General features: G+C 44.8%; 1 protein-coding gene across 1 annotated transcript in view; it reads left to right on the forward strand.

Annotated features, from left to right (window-relative positions):
• The window catches only part of CAPN8 (calpain 8), a 78,978-nt gene that overhangs the window by 22,763 nt on the left and 43,655 nt on the right, over positions 1 to 12,560 (forward strand). The window contains exons 4-7 of the mRNA XM_075595526.1: positions 3,494 to 3,627; positions 9,213 to 9,381; positions 11,449 to 11,532; positions 11,628 to 11,713. Of these exons, the coding sequence (XP_075451641.1) occupies positions 3,494 to 3,627; positions 9,213 to 9,381; positions 11,449 to 11,532; positions 11,628 to 11,713 (473 nt within the window). The remainder of the gene's footprint in view (positions 1 to 3,493; positions 3,628 to 9,212; positions 9,382 to 11,448; positions 11,533 to 11,627; positions 11,714 to 12,560) is intronic.

Raw genomic sequence — 12,560 nt, forward strand, 5'->3', positions numbered from 1 at the left:
ATGTACTTACAGTAACAAAATCATCTTCCTACTTCTGTGGATGTATTGTCACCCAGCATGAGCCTGTCCTAACTACGTTTCAGTACTTACAGTATGTACAAGGTGGGGAGGTGTAATGACAAGTCAGCTAATTCTGCTTTTGTCATTTCATATAACTCATCCAAAAACAGACACATGGAAATATTCTCCGAATTGAAGTAAAGATTCTATTGAAAAAATTCCATTAGCCCTCTTAGTTTTGGAGGATTGCAGATATTTGATAAAATCAGGGTTCATCCCAAATGTTGATGTACTTTTTTGAGGTCTCTATAGGCCCTTCTTTATCTTCAAGTCTTTGGGATCAAAGAAATTATTTTAGAATTCTCAAGTGGTCCTATACTACAGAAAGGCTCATGTTACAGAATAAGAGGTAGCACAACCTATAAAATATACACCAGAAGTACTGAATTATTTATTACTGAGGTCCACTTTACATCAACTTAAATAGATATGATCCAGACATTCAGACACACAGAGCACCCTATCCCACCAGTTCAGTTGGACGCTGTGGAGCAGGGGAAGAAGAGAAAACTTCCCAAGAGCCTTCTTTGAGTTGCAGAGGAACTCCACACATGGACCTGGCTCTATCATTTCAGTAGCCCTGGTATACATGTGTAGCCCTCCTTAACCAGCTCTAAAGGAGATTACATCATATAGACTATGTACAGCACATTGGCAGTACTCAGTCTCATACCTTTTCAGGGTGCTGGGTAGGTGCAGGCTGGGCATAAATATCAGATGGAAAAAGGATGGGACCCAAGAACTTTTATAAAGCATTCTTCTTCCACACCTACAGATGCAGCGGCCATTATTTTAAGAAATCACGGCGCCGTTTTCGTGTGCGCTGCTGTACTCCACGCGGCATTAACGCGGCCAATCGCCCCAGACACTCGTGTTTATCGTGCTTTGTTTGAATTTCATTGATTGTGTGCAATTAAATGCAATGCAATTAATGAATTGTAATGTGTACGGTACTGTGCTGCTGTGCTACTGTGTCAATTTCAGGTGTTTAAAAGCCACAACACTAAAATGCTATTTTATGCACTCGCCTGCACTTGTGTCTTAAGGCGGTACCGTTGGAAGCAATCCCGCGCCATGACATGGTATTCCGAGGTATACACTGCGTAATTTGTTAAAATATTGGCCTCTGCATCTGTAGTTGATCAGGAATGCACAAGGACCTTCCGGTTGGGCCGGTCCAAACATTCTCCTGCGTTACTATGCCAAGAACTCCTTACTAAAAGCATGCTTCCTCCTGTTCAATAGTGAGAACAATCTTAGATCATTACTCTACTGGCGATTACTTAAAGGGCATGTTCCTAACTGAAAACAACAAATGGTGACAGGACACTTCTCAATACAAATAACTGTACACACAAACCTATTTATAGGACTCACAGTGAGGTCCCCAGTGAGAACTCTGAAGAACCTGTTTCTGGAATATTGGGTGGAGCTATATATACCCTCTATCTTCCTATAGTGACATCACTGGTCACAAGACATACTAGGGAGGGGCAATCCCGTCTGCATCCTACGTCACATGATGGGGAGAGGAGTAACCTGAGCCCACACAGTGAACCCATTAATGCTGTTAACCCCTGTGACAGGGGGAGGAAGGGGTTAAACTGATTTGCTATGCATTACTGTGTTTGCCCTGTCCCAGATGGTTTTGTCCCCCATTGGCAAGCCATTCCCTGCTTGCTATATTAAAAGTCAAAATGCATTGCGGTATAGAAGCCAGCATTTCAATTCGAAATGTTAACTCTAGAACGAAAGCACCCAGAAACCTGATTTTTGAGGTGCAAGTACAGTAAGACACCACATGCACATACATCTAATTTGTACAGTTGTGACACGAATAGAACATGGTATTTTAATAAAGTGTGTATAAACTGCAGATCTTAAATGTAAGGCAGGATGTATGTTGGTAAGACGGAAAGGAATTCCTAGGACATACAGCTGTGAGATGGGTGAATGAACTGGGGGTATTTTTATGACTGAGCCTCAAAGGAGTCCCACTGATTTAGAGTTCCCCTGTCTAAAAGAGTGTCAGTCATAAAAAGACCCAGAAGACCCACAGTATATACAAAACTGGCATACTGATGCACAACAGACACCAGGCTAGTGACATCTCTGGGTCAAAAATCAGACTCAGCGGCGCCAAAGTATAGGTGTATCCCAGGTATGCTAAGTGGCATGGGTGTCAACCTGACCCATGTGCCCTGCCCACTGGACAGCCCTTTTGACCGGTCTTATGAACTATGGGCAACCTTACTATTGGTGGGTTAAATTGTTCCCACAAGGGGGATTGGATCCACATGTTAAAGATAGCTTTGGCCAGTCTGTAACCGTGGCTCCCCAGGTATCCCCAGTGTGATTCCTGAATTTTGATCCATGATGTAAAGATGCAAGACTTTGTTCCAGCACAGCGGCAACTGGTCCTGGAGTGAAGGGGTTAATAACAACGCAACCAAGGATTTGCCCCAAACTTCGGAATTCGTTAGCCCTGGTGACTCTGAAATGAATTCTAACGAAGTTCCACGAAATACTTTGAGGTGGCTGAGATATCAGATTGGCAACTTGTGATCTGGCCACAGAACCTTTAAACCAAGGCTGCATTTCTTGCACTTGCAAGCAAAGGACAATTTATTTTGTTTCAAGGACAATTTATTTAATTCCCTTATCCCAGTAAGTGTTGTTTTAAGTGTATTCTGCAGATGTCGTGTGTTTGTCTATTAAGGAAATAAATCACAATTTATTTTGCAACTTGTTCTGTTCAATCAAGTACCCAGAAATATAAATGTATTGATAAAGTTGGTGTCCATCGTGACAACCCCTTAACTGAAATAGTAGTCCTCTAAGGGGGGCTACACATGTATTACAATTCCTAGTAACAAATCTATGGAGGCAGCTTATGTATTAGCTTACATTTTTACAGCATATTTAAAAGAGTCTTATTGTATAAACAAAGGAAATAACCCATAAAGAAAATGTAGCCTCCTATCTTGTGGCCAAGGGACCACAGCCGGTGTAGGGCGTTTATACTAGGCAACCAGTAATGCAGGTGTTTCTAACAGGTTATGTTCCACTCTCATGCGGTCCTGCTGGGCATGGACTAGTGAGCATAAAGAGAACTACAGCAGATATTGGGGGCACCGGGGATTTCAAAAACAAACAAAAAAACTTTTATTGAACAGTCTTTAGGTAACACCAAACAGCGAGTTATTCAGCACAGGCAACTTAAAGGATAAATTAACTTCTCCCTCTGTTATTCCCTGGGTTTGAAACCAGAGGGAGAACTTGTCTTCTCTCAGATGGTCAGGAAACAATGAGATTATGGATGTTGGTACTGCATATTGAGATACCTCTTTGACATTCTCACATTGTTCCCAAACTCCTCCAGCGGGGTATTCTGACCCCATACTGACTTGTAACAATGTCCCGTCTCTCTCAGTTCTGGCAGTATGGCGAGTGGGTGGACATTGTTGTGGATGACAGGCTGCCTACGAAAAACGGGAACTTGGTGTTTGTGCACTCAGCAGAAGGTGATGAGTTCTGGAGCGCACTGCTGGAAAAAGCCTACGCCAAGTAAGTACCATGATCCTGCTATAAACTCGAGAGAATTGTGCAAAACAGACGACGTAATACAGGGTGAAATTATGCTTTGTTGATGTAAAGGTCCATAGCAAACAGACAGGGGACATAGAATATGTGCTCTACAATCTCAAGAAGAAACCAACCTATACTTACAGTATATTAAGAATAAGGGGGCTCTGCATCAGGTTGGGCAAATACTGTAGCTGTTGTGCTGTTAAAATGTAGCTAGGATAACCAATGTAGCTTTGATATGTGAAGGTGCTTTCTGCTGACTAAGTGCCGGGATGTGAGGGAGCTGCTCATTGCTCACAGGAAGAGGTGGGGGATGGAGTTGTTAGGGGATCGATTAAATGTGCAAACATTGAGAAATCTATGTCTGAAGACATAAATTAACTAATTAATTCCCTATGTTTCCAATTCCCTTGCCATACAGTACATGCATAACAGAACAACTGTATAAAATGTAAAATAAAAAAAACAGTTTATATGAATACAATATTACACATCATTGAGAAATTAAAAAAAGAAAGGCACTTGTAATTACTCATGCCAGAGCGTTCGCTCCGCAGAAAGTATTATACTTTGTGCATCACTTGATTTTTCCATTCAATATGATGAGAAGTTGAATAATTAATGGCTAAAAATTTTTTTGACTTCCATTCACTAAAGTTTGTGAGTCAGACGTTATTTGCCATTTTTTGTTGTTGCAAAAAACGGCAATCTTTGAAAATGTAAAGTCCATGTGAAAGGTCACACGTATACTGAGATTTGCTGCCATTTTTGTAAAAAATCTAGCAAGATTCTGACACGGTGAAATGTCGCAAAATGAAGAAAAACAACATGTTGCGAACCAATTTTTAAGACATTGCACAAATCTATTGTTACATCACTAACACGGCATTATTACCCTGCTTCCCATCATATTAAATAGCCTATGACGTCTCAGTTAAGTACAATAAATATCCAAGTGTCAGGGCTTCCAAATTGTATTGAAATCCAATGAAAATCTTTGGGTTAATTCCATTGCAAATTAGGGCAACAAATATCAGCAGTTAGAATTCCATAAACTGAATACACTAAACTAACTAAAAATATAAAACACACAGAAAAGCGCTTAACTATTAACATTTTGTGACTATACTATACTTATAATTAGGCTAAAAAGGCAAAAAAGCACAATGGCTATAAGCTACTAGTGCTTGGAAAATTGGTGCCAATATATATCTGTGAACAGTGAATGACTCTAATACAATATGAATAATCCCTCCCTCATATAAACAAGGGTGCAGGATGGCAGCCTATGGACATACAAACGGATCCTTCCTCTGGGATCTGTATGGAAAATGGTAATAAAGAGCTTATAGTCCTGGGCGCAGGCCCTGATATACAATACGAGTCCGACGAGCAAAAGGCAGCCCTATAGAGGAAGATATGGGGGGTCAGTCTCTTAGGATCACAAGTGAGCAATGTTCAATCCTCCATGTCAGTAAATGCTGTGTTGGAAAGAGGGGACACAAACACACACCACTGCGCAGCACAATAAAGCCCTGGAGAACACTCTCCCGCTGCTGGCTACTTACAATATAGTAGTAGTCTGCATTCGTTGAAAGGTATCTTTACACAGGACTGGTCTTAATGAAGGGATAGTGGTCTTCTCCGCTTAACGCACTCCTATCACTCTCAGGAGAGGGGGAAGACAGACAAAGACACACAATTGTGCAGCACTTCTCAGTTGAGCAAGACCCACACCAGAAGCCAGCTACTTATATGTAGCCATGCATAATAATGACTGCATACATCTTCCCTGTTGGCAGTAAGTCCTGGTAAATACAGGCCTGCCCACAGTAGTTATGGAGGTTTTCCCTCACACCCTAGTGTGGTGCCCTGTGTAAGGAAGGGAGTGGCTGTATGCTCTGAGTCCCTGGATAGTGACCTCAGAGATGCGCCTGCCCCCTGGAGTATAAAGGGCACAACACTGACAGTTAGTGTTGTTGTTGGTGAAGAAATAGTAACCAGAAGGTACCAAGAGGAAGAAACACTTTTGTGACCCTAGTGCAGTAACTAGCGGTATCAGAGTGATAGATTAAGTTTGTCTACGCCACACTGTGTCCAGGGACCTGGCACAGCGGTGATCTCCCTAGGAGAAAGGGAATCCCACTTCAATACGGGAGGGCGTACCTGGCAAAGGGACATCACGGAGAGATGTGCGGCTAGAGCCGGCAGCTGCATGGGGCAGTCTGCTACATCCCTGTATTCAATAAAGATGTCCTTGAGAAAAAGAACCCCACTATGTGAGTGTGAGATTACTCAACAGTGGATGGCACCAAGAAGGAGTACCTCACCAGGACCATCTCCCTGCGGAAGCACAGATCCTGATGAGGTGGAGGCGCTGCACATGAAGTAAGTTGGACTCGCACCCACTACCTCAGCTACCTGTCCTGATGACATCCCCTAATAACACCAAGCGGGAGACTCAAGAGTCCTGTTACTTGCAGGTGCACCACCACACACGCCTTGTAATGGGAGACTGGTTAGACTACACGGGCCAATATGAGATTGGGTGGGTCAGGCCAGAGGGAACACCCGTTACAATTGGAGGCGCTGCTGAGATACCTGTCAACAGGACAGGCTTTTGCTAGGCACACATTAGGAAAGAGAGAAGTGTCTGCTGCCACTTTGTGCGGCGTGGGACGGAGCCAGGGGTAGTCAGGGAGATGCTGGAGCTGCATGCCGCAAAGACGCCTTGGGATCCGTAAGAGGTTAGTGAGTCTGGAGCCGGGGGCTATTGCTGTTCTAGTCACCTTGAGGTAGCGCTAGCGGGGGACGCCTAAGGGGTAAACTGGTAACTGAGAGCAGGAATTCTGGACGGGTCCGCACTAGGCTAGCCAAAAGTAGGTCGACGCCCAAAGTACTGCATGGAAGAGCCAGAGTACTCTAGTCTCCATTCCAGATCACTTACCAAGGAGCACAGACTGGAGGAACGTGTTACAGTAGACACAGAAAGAGTGAGCCTAGCCTGAGGTAGTGCAAACACGAGTCAGATCTACGTTAGGTACACAAGGTGGTGCACAAGGCATGTTTATTGTACAGATGTGGTAGCTGCCCCGCAGAGCGGAGCTCCACGTACAGAAAATCGGTGTTCAACGATCACGAGAGACCTGTCGGAATGGAGGATCTGTACAGAACAGAAGGTCCAGGATGGCAGGGTGAGCGAATCGTCAGAATGGAGGATCTGTACAGAACAGAAGGTCCAGGATGGCGGAGAGAGAGAACCACGAGCAGCTTCAGCCATCTTTACCAGCGGAGGCACTCGTCTCAGAGGTCTATACTGATCAATGGCTCTTCGCAACTGAAAGGCATGGGCTGATGTAGCAACCCTTCCTCCCATTTTCTCTGTCGACATCCGGTGTAACCGCAAACCACTCCCCCTGGTTGAAACTAGGGGGATGTCTCGTAGATTTGTAGGCTGACCCAGCACAGGTGCGGAGTGAGTCATAGTCCATGAGGGCGCGGCTCCAGCTTTCGCGCCAAACTCCTCAGCGGGGTGGAGTTTTCTGGTTGGCGCCAATCCTGGCCAACATTTAGCAGACTGCAAAGTTGCAAGACTTTTTGCAGCATGCCCACGCGGCTTCCCGGGGAAGCGGGAACCGCCATCTTGGTAAGCATTGTCCTTTCTTTCATTGAAGGCAGCGTCTGGCTGTTTGTTAATTGAGGTATAACAAAGTCCATTTCGTTCCTCCCATCGAAGCACACTGTCCTGCTCATTATTCTCAGGGGTATCATCCCGAGAACAAAAACACGACAAACACGGCGCAGCCACGGCTTTCACGCCATTCCACAACAAACTCACAAAAGTCTCTTCTGTAGCTTGTTCTTCGTCTGACCGCAATCCTGGACCTTCTGCTCTATGCAGATCCTTCCGGGTCCGCGGTCGCGACTCCACGTGCAGAGTCCACCCTTGATGACGTCACTCGCGCGCCGCGCGACAGACATGGAGGATTGAACATTGCTCACTTGTGATCCTAAGAGACTGATCCACCATATCTTCCTCTATAGGGCTGCTTTTTACTCATCGGACTGGTATTGTATATCAGGGCCTGCGCCCAGGACTATGAGCTCTTTATTACCAGTTAGAATTCCATACTTACTTTGGATTATCATACAATTCCTGCATTGTGTCAGGCTAACCCGGAGACATTTTTTAATTTAGCGCTTAACTTCAGCTCCCGGCATCTCACCCTGCAACACCTCAATATGGGCGAGCGGCATCAAATGGCACCGCATTGCCATGACAACAGGACGTCATGATGTTACGTGGCATCAGGTTGCCATGGCGCATGACATCACGTTGTTATAGCAACGCGGCGCCATTTGATGCTGTGCGGCCATATTGACAGGAGTTGAAGGAGATGATGCCGGAAGGACTCAGAGGACGCCGCTGAACGCCGCCGCACGCCACCACCCAGAGATTTACTAGGTAAACCCGTAGCCCGGAGATACGTGGTCAAAACCCGTAGTCTCCGGGTCAAGCCCAGAGTGGTGGCAACCCTCGTCCCTTTAACTCAGAAGAACCTGTTTGAGCCATTTTTGGGCTGTAAATCCCCAGTGACTTCATTAGGAGATTTTTAACTGAACATGGCCCACGTGTCCGCGTCTGCGGATATTCAGTAGAATGAGGCCCTAAACCTTTTAATAAATAAAAAAAAAACACTGACTTACTATACTATGTTATTAATTTAAAATGTAATTCAAATGAATGCCCAATTGCCAGAAATGAATTAAGGCTGCAGACCAAGCAATATTCTATGTTTGTGTGTTTAATTTTTTTTATCAGTTCTATACTATGAGAAAATACTTGTAGCATTTACAAAAACAAAAACAATGCTGAATTACATTTTTAATGTATTATACTGTAACAAGATTTTTTTGTTTTTATAGCAACCATTTACAAAGTCACACCCCCTTCCTCTTCTGAAACAGGCTCTGACACACCCCTTTTTGAGCCCTGCCCTCTCTCTAGCAGTGCACCAATTGTTTCTAGTGACTGCCAGGTCACATGATCTTCCTCACAGAACTTTGCATCTTTGGTCCTCTTCTGCTGCACTGACAGCCATTTAGTGAACCCCAAAGCCGAATATTCGCCAATCGATCACAGGAGAACGGATCGATCAGCAACTTAGCTAATTACTTATCATTATGTGAATTTTATTGATGCACATATTAAAGGGGAATAATAAATAAATAATAAGAAAATGGCAGCTTGTACTGCTGCTTTAAGGGGCTTATTCAATGATACGTGATATGCGCCGAAAACTCCCTCTCAAATTGATTGCATTTTGTCGCCCGTATTCAAATCCCCTGATTAAACAATAAAATGTAAACAAAAATCAGGAAATAGTTTTCAGAGGAAATTGCAGTAATTCACAATCCTTTTACTCCTGGGTTCACATCTCTCCCCATATCTGTGTTTCTCATACCTTCCTTCTTCTTGGAAAATGAGAGAGATGTAAGCACTAGGGCAGGAGGACTTCAATGTCTTGGTTTCTTTATAAATGACTCTGTGTATTGTCTCGTAGGCTGAGTGGATCATACGAGGCACTGACTGGAGGTTCCACCATCGAGGGGTTTGAGGACTTCACTGGAGGCATCGCTGAGTTATATGATTTGAAGAAGGCTCCTGCTGATTTGTTCCAGATAATCCAGAAAGCCCTGACGGCAGAATCCCTGCTTGGATGTTCAATTGATGTGAGATTCAGTCTTCTGAACTTTTTCTCCGAGCATTTCACTTGTGTTTCCCTTACAAACGCTGAATGTCCTTTCCCCCTCAGTATTGGTCTCTTCCAGGGTTGCCACTTTTGGCTGAAGGCCAACCCGGAGATTTAAAAAATAAAAAATAAAGCGCTTACCTCCAGCGTCCTCCCGGCCTCTTCCTCCTGCAACTCAGTTCAATATGGCTACGTGGCGCCGCATGACGTTGTGACATCACGTAGCGTCTTGATGGCAATGGGCATCACGTGATGCTGTTACATCATATGGCATTCCCATCGGCATGGCAATGTGGGGCCATTTGCCGCCGCGCAGCCATATTGCAAGAATTTGCAGGGGGAAGATGCCGGGAGGAGGTGCCGGGAGACGTTCCCGCCGCCCGCCCGCCACCACCTGGAGGTAGTAAACCTGTAGCGTGGAGATACGTGGTCAAAACCCGTAGTCTGCAGGTGAAACCCAAAGTGGTGGCAACCCTGGTCTCTTCACCAAAGAAGCTGCTAATTCATTATTGTTAAACGGAGTTAAATGGATTTGCAATTTAATGGCATCTTCATTATGATGGTCATTGGGGCTCTTAGATACAGGTCTCTAAAAGTATTTATATGTCTAAGAAATGTTGCAAAATGAGCAGATATTTAACAAAATTGCAATGCACAATGATTCATTGTTTAGCGAATCGCTTGTGAACTCTGACTCAGCCGCGGCTCAAAAAGGGCAAATTCTGCACAGTTTGCGACCTAATGCCGAAGTATTGCACATCTCTGGACGCTAATGTATGAAAGTTGCTATTTTGTGAGTGTACGCCCATGTGTAACTCATTCAAATAAGTTATTCATAGACATGCCTACACTCTGCCTGTGGAATTGTTATTTTACTGACCACCGCACAGCACAACATGCTTTTTGCATTGATTAACAACTCTGAATTGATTGCTTATTTTTAAGAGGCCCAAACCTGCCATTTGTACACAATTTATCTCCCCTACGATTCCACGAATGTTAAACAATTCTAAACTAGCCCCAATGTCTTAATTCTAATTAAAACATGTACTGTAGCGCCGACGAGTATTCTAAAACAAATCTGGGGCAATCACCAACAAGACCCAAGTACATGCTGGGTACATGCTGCAACATTTCAGTGACTTCTGCAGACAGACTAATGGCCCATCGGATTAACAGCGGGGTCCCTGGCAGTCCCATTCAAACTGAATGGGACTGCCAGGGACCCCTGCTGTGTTAATCCGATGGGCCATTAGTCTCTGCAGAAATGTCACTGAAATGTTTGCAGCATGTACCCAGCATGTACCTGGCTCTTGTTGGTGATAGCCCCAGATTTTCCAAGGCAAGTTTTAGAATACTCGTCGGCACACCTGTGGGAACAGTAGTGAGAACCAAATCAATGTTGGAAAACAAGGCTTATCTCAGCAGTGACAAGAAACAAAAAAGACAAAGAAAGAGGTCTGGGATTGAAATGTCATAAGTATGCGGAATGCGATTGGATTAGAAATTGATACATGGCTCCTCCACTGGTTAGGTGGTACGGAGTCCTAGGGGGCTGTAAGTAAATACAATTGGATCTCTGAACCCACATGGATAAAAGGTTGGAGGTGTTTGGGTCCAGGTTGTATAGTTCTTCATTCTATACCATAAAGGGGCTACAGATCACATGATGCTTTGAGGAACAAGTAAAGAGTAATCTGAACTAAATCATCCTGTCCCGCCAATATGGATCTATTTGGCAACCTTTTTGTAGCATTATACCACACTCACAGGGTATTGCCATTCATGGGAGGATTGTATTAACCAGAGCTACCTTATCAGATACTGTAGCTAAAATACTCAAGGCGTGGTCTTTGCACCCAGATGTATTTACATGAATATAGCGTCTGACTGTATGATCTTAACATGATGGGTTCTATATCATCTAATTGACTCAACGTAATTCTCCACCTGTTGTGACCAGCTTTGAAAATGATCTGTGCACCTTTTTTTTGCAGGTGTGGATTTATTGTCATTTGTTTACATGTTTTTCACACTTTCCACTTAGATTACCAATGCCTACGACACGGAAGCCATCACAAGCAGAAAGCTGGTTAAAGGACACGCATATTCTGTGACCGGTGCAGAAGAGGTAAATCAAAGGCCTGGACATGTCATTGTGTTCCCTTAACATGAGCCATATGTCTCTCAGTGGGGAAATACTGAACACTGCTGTGTGGTTTCCAGGTGATCTACCGTGGTCAACAAGAGAAGCTGATCAGGGTGAGAAATCCCTGGGGGGAAGTAGAGTGGACTGGACCCTGGAGTGATGAGTACGTCTGAGTTATTTGCCTTCAGGAACTTTAGCCCCTACAACAGCAAAGGCTTCCCATAATCTCTCATGCTTTGTAGGAGAACCACTCGGAAAACATATGGCTGGGATTTATCAAAGTGCGATGCGAGGTATCGCGCCTTTTCTGGCAGTGCCTCTGTGCCAATGTCTTGTTACCTGGCATAAATCCCAGACTTAGAAGGGTCCCATGTCATTTGGTTTAGATCCAAGGTCCAAACAAAACTGCTTCAGGTTCCCTGTCACAAAACGTCAATTACAATCAGTTTTCACAACCAATTTTAGTGACTCAAGAATCAGAACTCAAACAGATTGAACAAAAGCAATCCAATTGTAACGCGTAGCTCACCACAAACGAGGTGTGACCGCGGGGCTGAGGTAGGGATTGGTATAGAACGCCGACCACAACCGCGAGGGCGCGTCTAGAGTGTCGGGTGGTCTTGCAAGCCGGGTCTGGATTATAGAAGACAGCGTAAAAGTGGTACTTGCGGGGTCTAGGAGCGGAGAGTAGCAGATCGTTGGGGTACGTAGCCGGGGTCAGGATTGGAGAGAGTAGAGTTGTCGTAAAGCCAAAGCCAGGGTCAGTGCAGGAGAGTGCAGGACCGTCGTATTCCAAAGCCGGGGTCAGTGCAGGAGAGTGCAGGACCGTCGTATTCCAAAGCCAGGGTCAGTGCAGGAGAGTGCAGGACCGTCGTATTCCAAAGCCAGGGTCAGTGCAGGAGAGTGCAGGACCGTCGTATTCCAAAGCCAGGGTCAGTGCAGGAGAGTGCAGGACCGTCATATTCCAAAGCCAGGGTCAGTGCAGGAGAGTGCAGGACCGTCGTATTCCA

Source organism: Ascaphus truei, chromosome 4, assembly GCF_040206685.1.
Source record: "Ascaphus truei isolate aAscTru1 chromosome 4, aAscTru1.hap1, whole genome shotgun sequence".
NCBI classification, from domain to species: Eukaryota; Metazoa; Chordata; class Amphibia; order Anura; family Ascaphidae; genus Ascaphus; species Ascaphus truei.